This window comes from Gadus chalcogrammus, chromosome 6, assembly GCF_026213295.1.
Source record: "Gadus chalcogrammus isolate NIFS_2021 chromosome 6, NIFS_Gcha_1.0, whole genome shotgun sequence".
NCBI lineage: Eukaryota > Metazoa > Chordata > Actinopteri > Gadiformes > Gadidae > Gadus > Gadus chalcogrammus.
This window is the reverse complement of record NC_079417.1, coordinates 17,155,693-17,177,951: the sequence shown is the minus strand read 5'-3', so window position 1 is coordinate 17,177,951 and position 22,259 is coordinate 17,155,693. Positions and strand designations below refer to the sequence as shown.

General features: G+C 49.5%; 3 protein-coding genes across 5 annotated transcripts in view; 1 reads left to right on the top strand and 2 right to left on the bottom strand.

Annotated features, from left to right (window-relative positions):
• LOC130383883 (membrane-associated phosphatidylinositol transfer protein 2-like) overlaps positions 1–16,326 on the top strand; it is a 32,529-nt gene extending 16,203 nt beyond the window's left edge. The window contains exons 14-26 of one of the 3 annotated variants that reach the window (XM_056591764.1): positions 475–650; positions 2,433–2,603; positions 3,582–3,734; positions 4,776–4,940; positions 6,417–6,704; positions 7,344–7,492; positions 7,630–7,746; positions 8,459–8,575; positions 8,880–9,028; positions 9,582–9,731; positions 10,118–10,298; positions 11,105–11,233; positions 11,614–16,326. In XM_056591764.1, the coding sequence (XP_056447739.1) occupies positions 475–650; positions 2,433–2,603; positions 3,582–3,734; positions 4,776–4,940; positions 6,417–6,704; positions 7,344–7,492; positions 7,630–7,746; positions 8,459–8,575; positions 8,880–9,028; positions 9,582–9,731; positions 10,118–10,298; positions 11,105–11,233; positions 11,614–12,012 (2,344 nt within the window). In that variant the 3' untranslated portion in view covers positions 12,013–16,326. The remainder of the gene's footprint in view (positions 1–474; positions 651–2,432; positions 2,604–3,581; positions 3,735–4,775; positions 4,941–6,416; positions 6,705–7,343; positions 7,493–7,629; positions 7,747–8,458; positions 8,576–8,879; positions 9,029–9,581; positions 9,732–10,117; positions 10,299–11,104; positions 11,234–11,613) is intronic. The other 2 variants (XM_056591762.1, XM_056591763.1) reach the window with 2 other exon arrangements.
• On the bottom strand, positions 15,183–17,495 carry LOC130383890 (ADP-ribosylation factor-like protein 6-interacting protein 4). The gene is made up of 5 exons (XM_056591780.1): positions 17,186–17,495; positions 16,636–16,947; positions 16,429–16,546; positions 16,006–16,075; positions 15,183–15,924 (listed from the first exon to the last, which is right to left on the bottom strand). The coding sequence occupies exons 1-5, from the start codon at positions 17,361–17,363 to the stop codon at positions 15,868–15,870; spliced, it is 735 nt and encodes a 244-aa protein (XP_056447755.1). The 5' UTR covers positions 17,364–17,495; the 3' UTR covers positions 15,183–15,867.
• Positions 17,496–17,834: 339 nt separating this feature from the next.
• LOC130383889 (bifunctional methylenetetrahydrofolate dehydrogenase/cyclohydrolase, mitochondrial-like) lies at positions 17,835–22,005 on the bottom strand. The gene is made up of 8 exons (XM_056591779.1): positions 21,845–22,005; positions 20,410–20,594; positions 20,172–20,294; positions 19,845–19,997; positions 19,652–19,759; positions 19,377–19,469; positions 19,028–19,153; positions 17,835–18,496 (listed from the first exon to the last, which is right to left on the bottom strand). The coding sequence occupies exons 1-8, from the start codon at positions 21,922–21,924 to the stop codon at positions 18,348–18,350; spliced, it is 1,017 nt and encodes a 338-aa protein (XP_056447754.1). The 5' UTR covers positions 21,925–22,005; the 3' UTR covers positions 17,835–18,347.
• Between the last annotated feature and the right edge of the window lie 254 nt (positions 22,006–22,259).

The following is a 22,259-nucleotide window of genomic DNA, read 5'->3' as shown; positions in this document are numbered from 1 at the left end:
TACTGTGTGCTGTGTGTGCTAGTTAATGCTAGTCAATTAACTAGCATGGTGATGCACTGATGTTCTTAGCATCACCATCCTATTGCTCCATGCTAGCATGGAGCAATAGCATGGTGATGCACTCAATGCATCTCAATGCATCTCCAGCACATAATGCTGCTCCATCTCTGTCTCACCATCACTAACTTTTTTCAACTTGACTTTACCGTTTCTTTCACAAACAGCAGGCTAGCTTCAATTGACTTGCATTGACTAGCATTTACTAGCATTTCTTAGCCTTGACTAGCATTGAATAGCATTGACAAGCCTTAGCTAGCATTGACTAGCATTGACTAGCGTTGACAAGCATTGACTAGCGTTGACAAGCATTGACTAGCGTTGACTAGCCTTGACCAGCCTTGACTAGCGTTGACCCGCCTTGAGTAGTATCGACTAGCATCAACTGCTAACTAACTACTAACTGACTGCTTCCAGCCTGCACTCCAACGTGCTGCGCAGCGACGGCGTGTCGCGGCGCTCCAGCAGCAGCACCATGCTGGACGCCGGCGCCCTGGGGAAGTTTGAGTTCGAGGTGTCAGACTTCTTCATGTTCGGCTCCCCCCTGGGGCTGGTGCTCGCCCTGCGGAAGACGGTCATCCCCGTGATGGACGGTAAGCAGGGAGGGGAGGGACAAAGGGCTCCTTTTCGATCCTCACTGACCCAGGGTCGGCGGCCGTCAGATCGCTGGATGGTCTTCATTGTCTTTTTCTGGAAACGCGTCTTTGGATTCACAGTACGAAACACCAACCTAGTGGAACATCCAGGACAGGCAGACAGCGATTACACATTCAGCTTCAAATAGAGTATATAAACCCATATCTGAACCGCTATATCGTTGGTAAACGGGAGTGGGAGAGCGGACCAAGTGTTCATCAGTGCCATGATATGTGGGGTAAAATAGTTCTTATAATGTGGCGCTTGGCATGGTGCAGTTCTCAGATTGCCTCAGTGAGTGTGTGTTTGAGCAGGGAGCAGGATGAACACATGAACTTAGTTTGGTGCAGCGTCATGGGAGCGGAACAGAGAGTGAATCTGAGAGGGGAGTCTCCAGGACCTCCAGGCCGTGTGGAGACGCTCTGATATCTGACTTCATCCGCCTGCTTTGTGTTGCTCTTACTCGAGTCAGATCATATGCCCTTATGAGGAGTAGAGACACAGGACATGATAGCGTAGGAATCTAATATGGCGGTGTTCCACCCAAAGCAAACAGCACATCGTCTCATGTTTGAGGAAAGATAATCCTGTTCTAACAGAGCAAAGCACACAGAGTAGCAGGCGTTTCTTTGGATCCTGGAAAATTTCCCAAACCTTATTTTCTGTCTTTTATGTTTAGTCCTCACAGGCCTTTAGGTCAGGCTATACTTTCACACGCAAACGAAAGAAGGATTAGGTCACACATTCTCCACTAGTTTCAAGGTCCCCGGGGTTAAAGTTGATGATTGGATAGGGGTTTAGTTTTAAGGATTCATCTCAGAATACAGCAGACTGCATACATACACCATTCACCTGCTGTAAATAAACACAGGTACGCCTACGAACATGACCTTCGAATATGAACCCATGAACATGAACCTAGGCACATGAACCTATCAACATGGTTCTCTTTTGTGTGCACGCGTCAAACTGGCAATGTGAATGCAAACCAATATAAAAGATAAGGATTCCTATATTTAATAGATAAGACAGTCCTCATGCTACATTAGATGTTCTTATGATGGCCTTGAGGTTCAACTTTCTAAAGTTTAAGAGAAATAGAATAGATATTGTAGCAGAGGATTTCAGTAGATGCACAGTTCTCTTCTCTCTCTACCTTCCTCTCTCTCCCTCTCTCTCTCTCTCTCCATTTGTCTCTCTTTCCCTCTCTCTAAGGCCCCGTTCACACGAAGCCGATTTCATGGCGAAACCGCAAAGGTCTTGTACGGTTCGGCCTTCCGTACACACGAAGCCGGCGAATCCGCTGACCAAAACCGCAAACTTCTGAAACCACCCTCGGAGGTGGTTTCAAATCTACCCGGTTTCGTTTTGGATTCGTGTGTACGCCTGAAACCGACTGAAACCGCAAACCATGACGTCATCGCCCCACCTCTCGACCTCCTAGCCAATGGCTCTTAAGCCCCTGGAGTCTCAGAAATCGCATGCGAGCATGCGCATAAGGGCAGCCTTTATGCGCATGCTCGCCTCTTCTTCTTATTTCCTTTCTTCTGGATTTCTGTACCAGAAGCAGCGCCCCTTATGGGCCTGGAATGTGTACTACAGCGTTTCTACAGATCTACCCGGTTTCGCTTGGCTTCGTCTTTACGGAGATACTCGCCCGTTTCGGCTTCATGTGAACGGGGCCTATAAACCTGTTCCAATGCCAAAGCAGTAACCAGTGTCTCTCCGTCTCCCCCTAGTGGCCACGCTGAGGCCCGCGTGCCAGCAGGTGTACAACCTGTTCCACCCTGCGGACCCCTCGGCCTCTCGCCTGGAGCCCCTCCTGGAGAAGAAGTTCCACCTGCTGCCCCCCTTCAACGTGCCCCGCTACCAGCGTTTCCCCCTGGGCGACGGGAACTCCGCCCTATTGGGTGAGCCCCGATGGATGCAGCTCGTTGATTAGATACACTCGGGCCAACACGATTGGGGGCGGCATGTGGCTCATGAGGTGGAGCGGGTTGCCAGTTCGACCCCCGACTCCTCCCAGTGTCGAGGTGTCCCTGATCAAGACATCTAACCCTGACTTCTCCTGCCGAGCTGGCTGTTGCCTAACATGGCTGACACCGCCGTCGGTGTGTGAATGTCTGCATGAATGGGTGAATGTTAGGCAGTATTGAAAGCCTTTTGAGTGGCCGCTGGTGAGAAAAGTGCAGTATAAATGCAGTCCATTTCATCTTCTTCTTTTTTTGCGATGAGCTCTCCTCGCCGACCACACCCCTGGTCCTCTAGGGTGTAACGGGGCTAAATGTTATGTTGAGATTCACCCCAACAAGATGAAGATCATCTTAGGTTCACGATGAGTAGGGCGTAGGCTGTCTGGGAACCGGGAGATGGAAAAGGGTTCTCTGCGGGTGTGTGTGGCGGCAGCGTACCGCATGCAGAGGTCTAGAGCTCCACCCGGCTCCCATGTCCTGTTCCTCATCTGTTCTTCTGTGTCTTCCTCCTTGTCCTTCCTCTCCTCTCCCTGTTTCCTGCTCCTGCGTCTTCGGGACCCGGCCCCCTAACTTCCTGAACTCAACCCTTACCCCACCTCTCACCCCATCTCTCACCCTGCCTCACCCCCTGACCTCAACCCAACCTTCACCCCACCTCTCACCCTACCTCACCCCCTGACCCCAACCCGATCCCTACCCCATCTCTCATACTACCCGATCTCTCACCCTACCTTACCCCCCCCCCAACACCAACCCCACCCCTACCCCATCCCTCACCCAACCCCGTTCCCCTGACCTCAACCCCACCTTTATCTCACCTTAAACCCCCACTCCTACCTCACCCGGACCTCACCCGGACCTCACCCCACCCCTCCACGACCCCCACCCCAACTTCAACCCCCCCCCCCCCGGTAGTGGAGACAGTGCAGAGCAACGCCCCCCTGCTGCTCGACCCCGCCCCTCCCCTAGCGCTGCGCTACCCGGAGACCATCAGCGAGACCTGCTTCCCCGTGCCGCTGCTCCACTGGCCGGACGGGCCCCCCAGGGCCCCGCCCGCCGCCCCGGAGTGTGTGTAGCCTCTCCTGTATCTATCACCTCCGGCCGCCTACCACATCCCCATCCCCATCACCGTGCCGGCTCCGCCGCCATCGCCACCTCCCCATCCCCATCTCTGCGTGTGTGTGTAGCCTCTCCTGTATCGGCCCCTCCGTCACCTCCCCCGGCCCCATCCCCATCACCGCGTGTGTGTGTTTGCTTCCTTCAGTGTGTTTCATCGCCTGTCCTTTCCCCGTTTCCACTGCTTTGGTTTGCTCTGTTGTGTCGTGAGTGAGGCACGTTCAGGGCATCTGCGATGTCGATAGTGAGTGCATCTCGCTGCCTAGTTCTGCTCTCTCTGTGCCAGTGTGCACGCTCCCCCAAGTTACCACTCAAATACGCAGTTTACTTGATGAAGAACAAAACCGATTCTCAAAGAAATGTTCTGAGTCGTTAGCAAACTGGTTCTGAGGAGGACCCTCCTATATCGGTCTCTCCCCGGATATGCCAATATAAATATATGCTTGGAAACGCAAAAGTTACACTTATCCCGAACCTGCTCATGGAGAAGCTGGGTGACCTTCTAAAACATGTGTGTGTTTGTGGTCTTGTTTTTGTGTGTTCTTGCCGCGGCCCTGCGGTCACAAGGTCACAAGCGTTTCTTTTTGATGACCTTGTTTCAAGCGGGCTTTGAATGTGTTTGCGCTGAATGCCAATCCCATAATGTTTCCACGGCAAGGTCGGTATGAGTTCTATGACCTCTATTAGTCATTTTAAGGTCAAAATGCTTGAATGACTAATGTTCACTTGACCAGATCACAGTACTATCAGCACTGTGTGAGCATACAAGACCTTCAGGGCTGTATCAGAGATCGTCTACATCTGGCCGCTCCGTGGAAACCTTAAGGGCATGTCTTCATATAACCACAGTGTTTCCACGTCTCTTCGTAATCCCAGTGTTTTACGTCTCATCTCTGGGGCGCCATCGCCACCCCTTGACCATCCCTTGTCGTCGTCCCCCCTCCTCCCTGGGGCGTCTGTGTCTAACGGGATCTCCTTGTTTTGGCTCAATAGCGGATGTTGTTCAGTCTCATGGTGGTGTCTTCATGGACAGTTCGAACCCCACCTCCCCCGTACCGGGCCCCCACTCCAGGGGCCTGCGGCGGGCCAGTGAGGTCAGCATGGCCAGCCAGGTGTCAGGGATGGCAGACAGTTACACTGCCACCAACATAGCCAACAGTAAGTTATCACCCCCAACATGCTGCACTCCTCTCTCTCCCTCCCTCTCCTCTCTCTCCCTCTCCCTCTCACTCTCCCACTCGCAAAAAACACTCTCACGCTCCCTTCACTCTCTTTCTCTCTCTTTTTTATATCTCAGCTTCTTCTCACTCTGACTCTACACACACAGTATCTCCAAACAGGAGATAACAGGCTAGCAGAATCTAGCTAGACAAACAGGAGCTAAAGAGGCCCGCAGAATCTAGGTAGATAAACAGTAACTAACCAGGCTAGCAGAATCTAGCTAGACGAACAGGCGCTAAACAGGCTAGCTGTTAGAACAATTATTTTGTATGTTTCATACGCGTGTCATGGAAATCGTAGAGGGATCCCAAAGAAGTCGGACCATTGACTTCATTGGCCAATATGAATGAATGCAAATCCTTGACCAAAGACATGGTCCAAGTTTTAAAGGATTTTTCATAGCTCATAGCTAACTTGGTAAACTGGGGCTAACCAGGCTAGCAGAACCTAGCAAGACTAAGTGGAGCTAGCTACCCAACTGACTAGCGGTTGCAGAGTATCCAAGGACATGATGCTGTCTCTAGCAACATGACTAGCCCATGTTGGCCAAATGTCTTCTGGTTAGACAAGCGTGTGACTAGAACTGCGATGAAAACGGTTGTAAATAAGCCTCTTCATAAGTATTCTGAAAGCGCTGGTAATGTTGAGGTCAAATGTTTGGTTACTGTGATGGAGACGGTTAAGTTAAGGTATAAGGTCAGAACTGCAAAGGCTGTAGCTATGTTGATCTGTTGCATTAGAGAGTGTCTTTGTGTTTGAGCTCTGAAGTTATTAGAATTTAGGTATGCATTAGTTCAGTCAGGGTTTGGTTTAGCCAGGGTAAGAAACCGATGGCAGCCTTCCGGTCATGTGGGCTCGTCATGTGGTCAATAGCAGGATGTATGTGGACGCTGTATATGGGATGTATATGTCTTCGGTTCTCCCACATGTCCTTGTTACTCTTATCCACTGTCTCAATGTAAATGCAATCCGCTGTTGCTGCATTTATCAACCGTTTTGCGTTCTGCATGCAGACCCTGCCTCCCCTGGGTCGCTCCTGCATCCCCCTCCTCCTGCAGTGTTGCTCAGGCGGCCAGTCCTTTGTTGTGTTCCGTGTTCTGTTTTTGTCTGACCCTTCCCCCTTCCTCCCTCAGTTACAGCACTTCCTCTCGGATGTTTACAAGAGCGCAGGCTCTAGCCTCTAGACACTTCTAAAGGTTCCACCTTCGGAAAGCTGCGTGCTTTGTGAAAACCGTCACTTTTAACCGTCGGTAACCTAGCCTTTTCAACGCCGATTTGTGTGTGAGACACCGAGAGTTATTTGTCACACCGTGCCTGTTATCGCCTAGGAGAGCTGTTATCGTCTCGTAGCCATCATCAGCTCACCAGCTCATCATCTCTCATGCTTTATTTCCCCCCCCTCCTTGTCCGTAGAACGCTCGAGCCAAACTAACCAATCCAAAAGGTATAGCCTGTTGTCCCAACTCGCCCTCTCGTCGCAATTCTTCCTGAAGAGTCCGCCCAAGACACGTAGGAGGGACCGGCTCCAAGGCCCCCCAGACCCGGACCCGGCTCCGGGTCGGGCCCCTCCCCCAGAGCCCGATGAGGAGGGCTGCGCGGGCTGGGGCCCCAGCAGCCCGTGTGAGTCGTGTCCCTCCGTGGGGCTGGACCACGCCTTCTCGGACCTGGTCTCCCTGGACTCCCAGGCCGAGGTGGACCAAGGTACTCCCGGGACGGGGGCTCTGCTCGGCCTCCGGTCGCCGGCCAGCAGCTTCTGGCCTCCTCTATCCTCTGGCCGCGTCCTCAGTCTAACCCACCACTCCTCCCCCCTCCCCGCTTTGTCTTTCTGCTGGTGCTGCTTGTGGTGTTCGCTGGGACTCGCGCTGTTCACTTGTTTGGGTTTTCTTGCCGTTCTCTGCGTCAGCGCCTCGGATCATAATCATTTCGGATCCGGTTTATTACGTCTGAGCGATCGTATGAGTTTTCCATAACCTGGTTCAGGATATCAATAAGAAGGTTCTCTTCAGATCTTTCCTTGCTCACGCCTAAACGTCCTCCACACCATTTAACCATCCTTCCTCACTCCCTTCTAATCCCTTTTCTGGATCATAAATCAGGTCAGATCCAGCGGTATGCAGCTCGTCTTGCTCTCCTCTCGTTTTTACGAATCTTCTTCCAACGTGATTTCTAACGATTCCTCAAAGGGCATTTTATTCTGTGCTACACGCTGGAAGGTTGAATCCAGTGTGTGTGTGGAGGAGAACACTCCGGTGTTGAAAGGCGCTTCCCATCCCCCTGATTAGCCCCGACCCACCACGTGGTTCAGTGTTCCCGTGCGTAACACTGTGGTTCTCCTGTCAGTCGCAGCGCGCTGGTGGGGCACAAAGCGGATGGACTTTGCGCTGTACTGTCCGGACGCGCTCACGGCTTTCCCCACGGTGGCGCTGCCGCACCTCTTCCACGCCTCCTACTGGGAGTCCACCGATGTGGTGTCCTTCCTGCTGCGGCAGGTAAGACCCGGGCTGGAGCTCAAAGATCGACCCCCCCCCCCCCCCGGGACGGCGCACTCTGTGGGTAACACGAGTCACTGATCCTGTTGCTGTTTGTGATCAGGCGTAGGTGACTACTAAACGAGTTTGTGTTGAAGGTCATGAGACACGAGAACTCCAGTATCCTGGAGCTGGACGGGAAGGAGGTGTCAGAGTTCACCCCGTCCAAACCCCGGGAGAAGTGGCTCCGCAAGAGGACCCACGTCAAGATCCGGGTGAGAAGAAGATCAAATGATCCCACAAGTTCAAGAGAACACACAAGATTGCATGATACCACAACATAACATGAGATCAGAGTGGGGATCTCTACTGTGTGTCTCGTACACAATCACATAATAAGGGGATTCAACTAACAGAATTACATTTGAAATCAAAAAGGTTTTTTATTGAAATGGTACAAAATAAGGGGAAACATGTCTAGGGATAATAATATAGTTAGGGATAAGGATATAAGATAGTACAAGGATATGGTTCATGTCTAATTGGATGCGGTGAATCTGTCTGTATGTTGGATGTGATACTATATCGAGTCAAAGAGTGAGGATTAGGGGAAATAATTAGATAAAGCAAAGTGCCCATGTGAAAGAGTAAATTAATAGCGTGCCTGCATCAACCGAAAAGGGTGCCTACTTGAATGAGAGCGAAAACCTGCTTATATAACCCCACCCCCAGTACTCAGGTGTGGTCAATTAGGTCATTATCATACTGAGGCCTAGCCCTGACCAAGTAGAGTACAGAGTAAAGACCAGATCAGAGGAGGGGGAGGACATGAGATCATGATATCTGTTGTATTGAGATCAGAGTTGGAACAGGCTTCAATCTGATAATACATGATGTATACACAGCATTAACGCAATAAGACGCAGACACAGGTTCCCAACAGGGCAGGTTACTGATATGCTCCCCTGTCTTTGTTTCCCTGGGCAGAACGTGACGGCCAACCACCGCTTGAGCGACGCCGTTTTCACGGAGGGCGGCCAGCAACTGCTGTCTGGTCGCTTCATGTACGGCCCGCTGGACATGGTCACCCTGACCGGGGAGAAGGTGGGTGTTTTAATGCCTCCACCCGAGGACTGCTGCCACTCACACTGAATAAGCCCCGCCCCGTGAATAAGCCCCTCCCGTTCAATAAGCCCCTCCCAGTCAATAAGTCCCTCCCAGTCAATAAGCCCCTCCCGTTCAATAAGCCCCTCCCAGTAAATAAGCCCCTCCCAGTGAGTAAGCCCATACCAGTCAATAAGCCACTCCCAGTGAATAAGCCCCTCCCAGGTAGGAGGCGGGAGAGGGTGGGTGTGGGTGTGTGTGCGTACGGGAGAGTCTCTTAACTCACCCTGTGGCTGCGTTGCAGGTGGACCTCCACATCATGACGCAGCCCCCCTCGGGGGAGTGGGTGCACTTCGACACGGAGGTGACCAACAGCAGCGGGCGCGTCTCCTTCCTGCTGCCTGAGGACCGGCGCCTAGGGGTGGGGGTCTACCCCATCAAGATGGTGGTCCGGTGAGTCCGCCGAGCCTCTCCCCCCCCCCCCCCCCCAGAGCTCACAGGGGGGGCATCAAGGAGTGCTTATGGATTGGAGTTAGACGAAGGGTGTCTTGTGGAACATGAAGGCCTCTTCTCTCTCCTCTCCACTCCATACATCTCCTTCCTCCTCTCTCTCCTCTCCTCCTCTCTTCTCTTTTCTCGATAGATATTTATCCAACCTTATTGTCATGCCCTGTTAATGAAAGACGTGTTGCCAAAGCATAAAAAATAAACAGACAAATTCATGTAGCTGATTCTGTACACAACCCTCATCTCTCCTTCAAGCTGTTGTTGGTGATTCTCTGTCACACCTGATGGACAATAAAGCAACCTGACTCCCTCTCTCTCTCTCTCTCCCCCTCCACCATCCCCTCCTGCCTCTCTCCCCCTCGACCATCCCCTTCTGTCTCTCTCCCCCTCCGCCCTCCTGTCCCCCTCCACCCTCCCCTCCTGCCTCTCTCCCCCTCCCCTCCTGCCTCCCTCCACCCTCCCCTCCTGTCTCTCTCCCCCTCCGCCCTCCCCCTACCAGAGGGGACCACACCTTTGCAGACAGCTACCTGACGGTGCTGCCGCGGGGGACAGAGTTTGTGGTGTTCAGCATCGACGGCTCGTTCGCGGCGAGCGTCTCCATCATGGGCAGCGACCCCAAAGTGCGGGCGGGGGCGGTGGACGTGGTCCGGTGAGGAGCGAGCGGCTTTAAAGCCACTCAGTCAATAACACAACAATACACATCACCGCTGCACCTAGCTGATCATGAAAGGTCACACTTTATTAGTTCAAATAAGCAATAGAAAATGATAAGATCCGTTAACACGATATGTTGGACCATGACTCGTTATTATATGAACAGATCTGGGGGCGGTGGGCGGGGGGGGGGGTAATGTTTGCACGTGATATCTTAGCTTTTTAAATTCGATGACTTTGTATGATGTACGCTCGTCTAGTTTTCCAATTGTCTAACTTTCTAACTCCAACCAAAGACAGCATGACGATGCTCTCCCCGAGGCCCCGCGGTAGAACGGTTTTGACCTCCATCGTGTGTGTGTGTGTGTCGTGTGGGAGCAGGCACTGGCAGGACCTGGGCTTCCTGATCATCTACGTGACGGGGCGGCCCGACATGCAGAAGCAGCGCGTGGTGGCCTGGCTCTCCCAGCACAACTTCCCCCATGGAATCGTGTCCTTCTGCGACGGCCTGGTCCACGACCCGCTCAGACACAAGGCCAACTTCCTCAAGTCCCTCACCGAGGTGGGCCAGGGACCGGGGCGTTGTGGGGGGGGGGGGGGGTCTGTCTGCCTTACAAGGCAGACCGTTGGGGCCGTGCTTGTTAGGTCTAGGAGGTATGAGAGGTCTGGGAGGTTTGGTCTGGGAGGTCTGGACTGGGAGGTCTGGGGGGTCTGGGCTGGGGGGTCTGAGAGGTCTGGGGCTCTGGGAGGTCTGGAGGGTCTGAAAGGGTGTGCTGTCCGCGTGTTTGTAGAGGGTCGGCCTTCAGACTCACGAGTCTCTGTACTCCCTAGAGGCTGAGGACCTCCTCCAAGGTTTTGTTGCTAAAACTGAGAAAGTTTGTAAAACACCTGCCTTGCAAAAGCAATCAGGAGTCCTTAGAAGGCCCTTATGAGGGCAGCGACATGCAGTCGTTATTCACAGTCGTACAAACACGTCTCACGTCTCTCAATAGACACATAAACGTCAGCGCCACCATTTCCGTTGAAGTAAAAACTTCCGTTGGTTAAAGCAAATTCCAAAGCAGCATAGCAGCAACCTCTCCAGAAAAAAACTGATCTAACCAGATGCTGTGTAACAAGGGTGGATAAAAAGTAACACAATCTTACAGTCTTAAGGTATAGGTCCATATTTTAGGAGCGGTTGAGTTGAGCCCAAAGCGCACAGAGTGGTATTTTTGTTCATTTTTATTCAGGACTATATATATATTGTCAATCTGTTCGGTTCGCTACAAATATCCCCAGGAATAATGCATTTGCTGTGATGAACACACAAAGCCAGCGTTGTTCACACAGACTCTCTATGCTCCTCTCTTCATGCGCGTCTGGCAGGCTAACATGAAGATATTCGCTGGCTACGGTTCAACCAAAGACATCTCGGTGTACACAGCCATCGGCCTGGGCCCCTCCCAGATCTACATCGTGGGCCGGCCCTCCAAGAAGATGCAGCAGCAGTGCCAGGTACCGCTCACCTCCAGCATCCAAAGCGCTGTGATCAGAGACTGCTAAAGCGTTTGGAGCTCACTGAAGCCAACGCAAGTCAGAAATACCTGTTCCCTATATGTCTCCGTGAGCCATACTGCTAACTTTCATGATCATCCCTCCCTCTCTATCTCCCACCTCCTCCCCCTCTCTCTCACTGCTCTCCCCTCCCACCTCCTCCCCCTCTCTCTCACTGCTCTCCCCTCCCACCTCCTCCCCCTCTCTCTCACTGCTCTCCCCTCCCACCTCCTCCCCCTCTCTCTCACTGCTCTCCCCTCCCACCTCCTCCCCCTCTCTCTCACTGCTCTCCCCTCCCACCTCCTCCCTCTCTCCTTCTGCTCCCCCCCCCCCCCCCCCAGTTCATCACGGAGGGCTACGCCGCCCACCTGTCCCAGCTGGAGTACCACCGGCACCGCGCGGCGCGGCCGGCCAAGGCCAGCGGCAGCGCCCGCATGGTGCTGCGCAAGGGCAGCTTCGGCCTGGGCGCCAGCAGCGACTTCCTGCGGAAGAGGAACCACCTGCTGCGCACCATCTCGGCCCAGCCCACGCCCAGCGCCCCCGCCGTGGCCCCGCCCGCCACCAGCCCCAGCGGCCGGCCCGAGCGCACGCAGAGCCAGTCGGACGGCGAGCGGCGGGAGCGGCTGGAGAGGGCCCCCGACCAGGGGCCAGGGCTGGGCCCCGGGGGGCGCAGCATGAGCATCACGGCCAACTGCTGGGGCCGCTCCAAGATGGAGCCCGCGCTCTTCAACCCCAAGTGAGGCGGAAGAGCGCGAGGATCTGCGGTCGCTTCCCTGGACCACGTGGAAGGAACCGCTTCTTATAAAGGGGGGCCTCGACGAGTCACCATTTTAGGACGCGCAAAGATTTTTTTTTTTATATGATGTGTTCTTTTATTAAGATGGGATCAAACGCTGGCTCTCACCGGATTGAGTGGACGAATGTCGGTGCTACAAACTGTTTTTTAAAACGACACCATAAACGATCCCTACTTTTATCAACCAATTGCAACTTTTTTTTTTTCAAAGAAAATGAGGCATTTAGATATTTTTTAAAAAATAACTTTATTTAGCAAGAACTTGTCCAATATCAGATCTCCCAAAGTGAAGGTCCTGACATTTATCTACTTGTAAACTACTGAGTATATATTTATGTGTCTTTAATACAACATGGCCACCCAGCAGTGTGCCGTCTTGGAACGGGTTGATGAAGACCGGCTTCCCTGGTGGCCGGCGGATGAACTGATCCTCCCCCCCCTCCCCTGCTGAGGCTGACGGCTCGCAGCCTGCTAGTAACATTAAGCTCTGCTATAAATGAAGTGCTATTTAAGGACGGGCCTCGTATGTCCTGGCAGATGATCCTGACCTCCAGGAAGTGGACTGGTTCTTTTCCTGGTAATATCCTCCATCCAACCACACGACTTCTAGCCATCGTTGCTAGAGATTGTGAACATTTAGGCACTTTACCGATTTAGTGTGCTGTCAGTTATTTTAGTTATTTAGCAATGATTTTAAAGGATTTAATGTAATATCCTGCTGGCAAATAATATTGAAAACAATGGCAGCAATGTCAAGCGTTGCTGGCATTTGTACTTTTATGGCCACAGAAACAATCTATGCATTTACGTTCTTCCCTGTTGTACTGACTCCTCCCAGACTCAGGATACTCTGAACATAAGGGGGAGAAAAGATTGAGAAAACCACTGAATTTGACCCTTAGACTAAGGTGACAGTTGAGTGTTCCTGGTTTCCGGTGGTGTTTCGACATGTTGCAGTGCGACAGTGTGAGCGATGGGGCCGACCTGTCACTGCTCCAGTGGTCCACTGCTGTGGGGTTGTGCCAAATCCAAAAGCTGGAGAGCGATCCGCTGTATGTGTCTCCAGAGCTGAGCCCACAGGGCCTGTAAATAGTGTTCTGTCACGCTGTTTTGGAGCGTACATCTGGTTGCTGGATCCTCTTAGGGACTCGAGTGTCGTCCGGACCAAACGGCACCAATTCAGTACACCTTACATTTTAATTATTGCTATTTAAATGAAAACAGATCTTCAAGCAAACGGATTTTATGGGGAGGGTGTTTTCAGTTTATTTTAGCTGGTTTATTGTGATTCATTGTAGACATTTTTTCTGTACTTAATTTGCAGTAGCCAATACTAATGTCTCTGCCTGGCACAGTATTCTCCCTGTAATATCTGGGTTATGCTTTCCAATCACCAGAATTGCATTAATGGTATAGTATAGTATAGCGTATGATTATTCCGATTATTTTGGAAATGTCAAAGTATGGTCATCCTGTTGGTATTCCTACGCTGTAAATGAGGCAATGAATGTGTTTCTAGATACTTATTTTTAGGTTAAGGTTGCTCTGACAATTGCAACATCTTCACAGCAAATTGGCGAGTTGTAAAATTCTGTACAATATGCTTCAAAGTTTTAAATTCAACAGGGTTTAGAGTTCATGCTGTGCCGTTTGGTCTAAGTGGAAAAAACCATCTTTGGGTTTAATCGTTCAAACTCTGTACAATGAGCCGCTCTGAGGGCATAGAGCAAACGTCGGCAGAAATGTGCAATACTCTCCTCTCCACACCACAGAGACGGCCCTGCTTAGAATGTGAAGATGCTTTGACAATCAGGTGAAGGCCCAGATCTAAAGATAGTCCCTGGGCAGGCACGGGCTGGCTGATCTGTCAGGTGACGTGTGGAGGTTTATGATTGGTCACGCAGGGGGTCAGATGAGTCATCCTCTCAGACCGATTGGACAGACAGATTTAACTCAACACATGGAAGGAAGGACATTGACAAAAGATGATTACAAAAAGCTAAGGCCCAGACTATGGTTTGTCTAGAAGATTAAGACTTAATTTGCAACATTGACTACCACAACGTTGCCTCTATCTGTGGATGGTACGCCGTACCAGAGCCTATTGGAGAGAATATCTGTTTACTGTGTCAAAATCGTCAGAAATACATCCTAATTTACTTCAAAGCACAGAACTGTTATTACAACAAGTGTAAAAAAACACCATTTGAGATGGTGTTAGAAGACTGCGTTCTTCCATACATGTAAATAACTACCCAGTGGGAGCGCTCTCCTACTCTTAATGTATGCAACACTCTTATGACCCTGGTTGTGGGAGATGTATTTGGTCATCAACTAAAAATCCAGAATAGGCAACGTTGAATAAAAATTGTCACTGCTACTAAAGATCACCCATCATGTACACATTTGATCGAGAAAATTAAAGTCTGTATAATATGTGCGCTCAAGCCAAGCGTCTTGGCTGTCCGTTCTGGTTCTGCTACAGACCCAGAAAATAACGGCCTTTATGTTCCCTCTCCCTGCCTTACAACCCCCCTCCTAACCGGGTCTGGGTAATCCAAGCTGCTTCACCAGTAGTATTTTAAGGTGACCTTGTGGACAGGGGGCAGAACATCAATGCACAGTGTGCCGTACAGTAAAACGAGGACACGTTACTTTACCAGAAAACTGGATGTTTCAGTTAATGTAAAACACAAGTTAAAAATATATTGTCTATTTTTAACATGTTGAGAGGATATGCTAGCTTACAAAACAAGGGGTTTCATTAATCCGAAGAACTATTTTTAACTTGATAATATAACATCAATAGTCTGACCATGTTCTGCCACTCCTAGTGCACAGATGGCTTACACGCTGAGATGTAAATACAATGCATTTGTAAAAGCTTGGGAAATATTTTCATTGCACAAGCAGTTTTTTTTTGGTTTTGGATACCTTGATTTTATCCATTCCCATGTTTGTATGTACAATGTGTAAATAACATGAACTACTAAAGAAATATTGTCTTTTTTGGGCATCCCTTCAGTTGAGAACCAAAAATGTAATCTTGTTCTTTACTGCTCATAGTACAATGGACAGTGTGAAAATGGTCCTACAAAATGCATCCTGTAAATGTAAATCCTTTAATTAGTATTTCCATATTAGACACACATAATGGCCGGTTGGTGAATGGGAAAGCATGAAGGCCTGTCAGCATCTCTCCACAGCCTGATCAGGTATGCGGTCCAAGCAGTTTTCCACCTCCTCTGTAGCTGCAGTTTCTTTATGACCATGAGCAGTGATAAAGGTTTGTAGACATAAATAGAATGACTACAATTTTTGATTTCTGAAAATTAGTTTTATTTCTTGTTGAGGACTTCAAATAGCATTACCCCAGAAAGTTGTTCATATGAATGTACAGCTTATAGTTGAATAAAAAAAAATCATTTAACATTAAAAAAAAGTTAAAAAAACAAGGTAACAAGATTGACATCTTTAAAGTGTCTAGGCTTGCTAATCTGCATTCCGGGCATCAAAGCAGATCGGCTGCTGGCATGTTTCAGCCAGGCGGCGGTCATACAGTGCACTTAAAACAGTAAAACTACTGCACTGCAGTAGAGTGACTTTACCTCTGACATAACTACCTTTACCACACTGCACTGCAGTAGAGTGAATTAATCTCCCTGACATAACTAGACAACACTAGGCGTGAGCGGCTGCCTGGCCATTACGAGGGCCGGGTCCTTCTCCCCACACTTCAACAACTATATCAGCTTGGGAGGCAGCCCTCTTGAAGTGCCTTCAGCCCGTGGCCTCCTGTCTACCTGTTGAGGCCCATCTTCTTCTGGAAGGCGTTTCCGTCTCCCTTGGTCGATTGCTACAGTGAGTGACATGGTTAAGTCACCGAACATAACTGAGTTAATGAAATAACATTCCAAACAGTCGTTGAACGAGTTACCTTATTGATCTCTTTGTGTTTCTCCTTAGTGACCATCTCCTCGATGATCTCCCCTTCTCCCCTCACCAGTCTGAGGAAACAAGATCTTTCATTTATTTCCCTATCCATTGAATGTTCAGCAATGAAACTAAGGAGATCCAAGCTGGATCCTAACCAGATGATCAAAACGGCTAAGAGCCCCGCGGCCCGATATGACCGTCTATCGCGTCAGACTGAGAAATAATAATAAAATCAACCACAACTGTTTTAAATCAAGGCTACTGTTATCTTTCTTACAATGAAAGAAGCAGGCCTGTTCCGAGTCTTGCGGCTCTGCTGCGTTGGGGTTAGTGCAACCCTGTTATTTTGGAACGACAAGAGACGTTGTCTCAGTCGGCCAACAGCGGCCCACCTAAGTAAAAGCTGGGCGCATGTTCAACAGACCTGGTGCGCCCTGACTCGTGGTCCACCACCCTGCGGATGATGCTCTGTCGGGCCTCGTACTCCTCCTTGGTCAGGGGCCTCTTTGTGGACAGCCGGGCCTTCTGCTCATCCGTCATCACTGGAGACACAAAGTGTACATTATTATGACCACACTTTCAGGGTGTTACATTATGGTTCAGTTACTTGAACACATGTTGGAGGACGTACCAGGCCCGAGTTCCGCCGCTGCGTCGTCGCTCTGCCAGGTCTCAAGGAAGGACGGGACCACCTCCACCGCCACCGGTGGGGGCGGGATGGGAGCCTCCGTCTTCTTGGCCAATTTTTTGGCCAATTTCTTTTCCTTCTTCTTCTCCTTCTTCTTTAGCTTTTTGAGCTTTGCCTTTTCTTTTTTCAGCTTCCTCTTTTTCGCCTTCTTTTTCTTCCGCTTCGCTTTTTCATCACTTGAAGTTGAGGAGGATGATGAACTGGACGACGAGGATGACGAGGAACTTCGTTTTCTTTTCTTTTTGGTTTTAGTATCTGCAGCACAAGGGAATTTGAGTAGAACATTCACGATCGGTACAAAGTATTAAGAAGAGTATACATTAAAGTAACAAGGAGACATATTACAACATTCAGCGATTCCATCTTCATGTGTCCACTGCTAACAGTTAGCATTGGCGAGCTAACATCAGGCCTCATTGAGCAGGCATCGAACTATAGTTCAGCATCGCTATCTTTCATTTAATATATTTTAGTATCATCACATATGAGTCACCTTGGCTTTTGCGAGAAGTCGATTTGGAGGATTTAGGACTCCGGCTTCGGCTGGAGGAACTGGATGAGGAGGACGACGAGGAAGAGGACCTCTTCCTGCTCTTCTTTTTGTCTTCTTTCCTCTTCCTCCCGGGGATGGAAGATCCTTCTGCCAGCTGTTCAATCGAACCGCGGTCCATCGTTTACTTAAAAATGCTTCCAAAACATACGATGGATAAAAGGTTTAAATTTCAAACGTTTGTAAACTCAGCGCCGCCAGCTTTGTGTTTAGCGGATGTGTCCGCTCGCTTATAATTTCCGCAAGAACAGCTTCCATGATATATAGTTCCTAGGCCCAGCCCAAAAACGTATTATCCTATAGTCGTGTTTAAACTCGTTTTTATAAAGCCTAACCCCTATTCAATTATATATCGATTTTATTATAAGGTTTGTTAAACCACCATGTACTGCTTGCAATTTGTTTACGTAATCTGATTACGTAATCATTTTGTAGCCGGCCCGCCTACAAGAAACCATTGCAATTACAAGAAAAAGGCTTATCGTCTACCTTCTTTTTCCAATTACGCATAGATTCCTAAATAATGTTACCACACCCAATGTCCAACCGAATGTACACCTTCAAGTTGTAATAAGATTAACAAACAAATAATAACAATAGCACAAAGAAGCATTGGAATATTTATTTCAAAATATTGCCTACAAATGCATACGAAAGCCCTTTAGCTTTCTGAAAAAAAATATAAACAAACTCACAACCGGGCATTGTCCAGAATTCCTTGCCAAATCAACATTACATACTGCTGCCTCGTGTGCCTTTTAAATATTAAATTATGTGGATATACAAATAAACAATTTTAAACTTCTCCCAAGTATAAAATCCTGTTGAGGTGGGATGAATACTGGCAAATCGTTCAACTGTGAACAAACTTGCATGAAATAAATGTAACCACCTTTAGTGTTAAAAGTAACGAGGATCTTGAGGCAGTGTGTAACGTCACTGTGATCCGAACGTAACAGGCTGGCATCGTATCACATCTTTGATTTGGGACAAAACAACTTAAAACCAGGGGGTTAAAAGGGTAAAATCAAAAAACAGTTTTGGAGGGCAGTGTGATTCAATAGTGGAATGTACTGGGCTGATGGGTCCGTGCAGCGCGGGGTCTCTATGACAGGGCGGCCATGCGGACCCTCTCGGGGGGGTACAGCAGCACATTCTTGGCCGCCTTGATGGTGTTCTTCATGAGCATGGCCACCGTCATGGGGCCAACCCCCCCGGGCACCGGGGTGATGAAGCTTGCCTTCTGTCGAACACCTGAAACCAAACAGGAGACGTTACGCTCGGGAATGAAACGTTGGAATCTAGAACAGGGCATACATCACAGACTTAGGGAGTCTTTTTGCCCTCTCTGCTAAATGTAAATAATGTAAATGTAAATTAAGCATTAAATCCTCAAAGCTATAGAAGGCACTTTATTTAAGAAGTATTATTGGTCATCTTATATTTATCCCGAAAGCATTCAGTAGTCAAATGCTCAGACAAATATAAAAGATATAGAAAATGGAATCGGTGGCTGTCAAAGGCCTGTAATAAGACATTGCAACCATGTAATTAGACCCTAATTAAATGAGGGCACTACGCTCGTTGCTCGTGACCAGTCACACGGTTTCCCCCGGTCATCTCCCCAAGCTTTAATGCACAACGTTCGGTTTCCCCTGGTCATTACCCCAGCTTTAATGCACAACGTTCGGTTTCCCCTGGTCATTACCCCAGCTTTAATGCACAACGTTCGGTTTACCCTGGTCATTACCACAGGTTTAATGCTCACGTTCTGTTTCCGCTTACCTTCAAAGTCCACGTCTCCCACCAGCCGGCTCTTGCCCGTCTCGGGGTCCAGCACTCTGTTGATCCCAACGTCGATGACGGCCGCTCCTTCTTTGATCATGTCCGCCGTGATCAGGTTTGGAATCCCTGCAACAAGATTACACCGTTAGGGGACCCACGGATAGAAATAAACTGAAATAGGACCTCTAGATACAGAGTAAAAGCCCTCCCCAGTGAAGATTCTTTCACTTAGCTCTGCTAACTAGCCCAACGCACAGCTACAAACAAGGTATAACACTAGTAATGCTAAAACACTTTGACATTTTATTAAACCACATGTTTTTAACTATTTCAGTAACCAGACCCCTACCTGCTGCGGCAACGATGATGTCAGCAATCTTAGTGTGCTGCCGGAGCTGGTCTATAGGAGTGTAGCGGTGAGTGATGGTAACGGTGGCGTCTCCTGAAGAGACACAGAAACAAAATAACATGAGCATGTGAAATCCCCACACACACACACACACACACACACACACACACACACACACACACACACACACACACACACACACACACACACACACACACACACACACACACACACACACACACACACACACACACACACACACACACACGACTCACCGCCAGGCCTCTCATGCCGCCCGTCCGTGTGCAGCAGCATGGCGATCGGCATGCCCACGTTTTTGGAGCGGCCGGCGACCAGAACATTCTTTCCAAGGGTAGGAATACCTGAGACGGAGGGGGAGAAACACGTCAGAGGAAAGTCCCATCCTCAGGTGAAGAGGAGATGGGCGGGGTCTGTCTCTCCACCCACCTGTGCGTTTGATGATCTCCATGACCCCCCAGGGAGTGGCGGGCAGCATGGTGGACTGGTCCAGGCACATGCGGCCCACGTTGACCACATGGAAACCGTCCACATCCTTGCTGGGGGACACAGCGTTGCAGATTCTGCGTTCGTCGATGTGATCTGGTAGATCAGACACAAGCGATTTAAGACCCCCGTGAAAACAATGTATACAGAGTTCCCTATACAAAGGGCCCACAAATCAGGGCCTGCGACTTGTGCTGCTAGGAACAGATACTCTGCCTAGGAATAATGGATAAATGTTCATGAGTTGTGGTTCTGCTGGCGAGTGTCTACCTGGCAGAGGTAGCTGGATCAGGAGGCCGTCGACCTGATGGTCCGTGTTGAGTTTATAAATTAAATCCAGCAGCTCTTCTTCGCTGGTGCTTGAGGACTTTAGGATGGTCTCGCTGCTGATTCCTACAAGGCAGTGAGGAGATGTAGTACCATTAGCCAAAAACGAATGGTAACAAACAGAAAAAATAATATATAGTATAGTTATTTATGTGTAAAACCCCCATTTATTTTTGCTTACCGACATCGGCGGCCGAGCGTGTCTTGTTGAGGACGTAGGAGTGACTGGCGGGGTTGTCCCCCACCAGCACAACGCTGAGGTGGGGCCTCCTGTGGCCGGACGACACCCAGTTATCCACGTCGACCCGGGCCTCCTCGCGGATCTGTCTTGCTAGCTTTCTCCCCGAGATGACTACAGCCTCCTGTCTGGCGAGGGAGCGATAGGGCAGATGAGCAGGAGGCCAGAACATCACCCCACACCAGTCATCATGATATGGCAGGTCAGCCATTTTGTTATCCAAAACTATCTTATCAACTCTTGCAGCCTGGAGGCCGGAGACCAAGTATAGAGCAAGGAGCCCGCACGGATATAAATAGGTGTAAGGAAGGCTTATTGCTGCAAGTGGAGCGTTTCCTAGTCGCAGCCAAATGGGAAGCAAGTTTCCTGCAAGGTTTGTTGAAGTTGTGGGTGGTGTCACATTTCAACACCATGTGTTGAGAGTGGGCACTTACGCAAGATGGCAAGAAAACACAATTAACATCAGAAGATTGATTATTAAAACCATTAAAACCTTATGTAACCCTCCCTTTCTTTCTTCTGGCCCCGACAATTAGACGCCCCGAAAGAAAGTATTAACACTTTGTACTGATCCATCAGCAGTCTGGAGCCAAGCTCTGCATTGCTGCCAGGTGTCCTAGTGACCGAGCTTTGTAAAACGGGTTATTCAAATAGATTTCAATAGTTGAAATTAACATCTAGATTACAACGTAACTTTCTACACTAGCGTGAAAACAGCGGACAGCCATCTCAACTCCCAGTGGATTCAAGTTATGGGAAACAATGGGTTTTAATGCATTTTGGGATTCTAAAGATTGCATCTTTAGGATTATTTATCGGTTGGTATGATTTTGATGCGTTTTGTTTCAATGTTTGTTTCAATGTTTGTCACCATTTTCTGCCAATTGCGTGTGAAAAGTTTCAATAATGTCCACATTTTATACAAGGTTTGGGTTTTAGGACAATCAGATCATCAGTCGGACTTTCATATCAAATCAACTTTCACACGAAAGATGGAAATTAATCTGAATATTAACCATCATCCACTCGTATGCTGTCTATTTACCAACACTATGCCGCCGCTATCCCCGCCCCTCGGGAGTGCAAGCGACGGCAGCGATTTCATCAGCCGCCGCTCGCTGCAGTTTTACCGGCGCGCCGCTAGGGGCGCACGAAAATCCTCTCAAAACAACTCAATATTTTGGCGCTCGCCGTAATAAACTGCTATATGTATCGGCTATCACGCACAAAATGTGATTACAGAAATTGAGACGTAACCATACCAAGTTGACAGTGTAAACACAACATACACCGATCAATCCAAGCTAACCCTCATTCAAGTCCATTAAACGGAAATACTACATCGAGTAACCGTCTATTACCGAAACTACGGGCTCACCTGATGGCGGACGTGTGTAGACTGCACAACTGTTGCTGTGAGTGCTGACACAGTTTACGAAGAGCTCTTAAGGTTGCCATCGTGGTCTGAAGACAGGAGACGGCGAGGATGGGGGGACAGAGCAGCGCCTGTGAACCGCGGGACGTGTGGACGGAATATATAGTTCCTCCGTCACCGCACGGGGGGGCCTACGTCAACGAGGCGGGGCGAAGGGTTGCTCAAGCCGAGGAGACGAGGAGCTCATCGGGGATGCTCGATTTAGAACCCGTGTCGCGTCATCCGGGCGGAGCACACCACTAGGGGCGCACCACTAGGGGCACACCGGTTGTCGCCCTCTACCGGAGCTCATCCGGGAGGAGCGGCGTCTACGAGGATCTCATCGGGTTGCTTGATTTCGAACACACCCGCGCCTGCC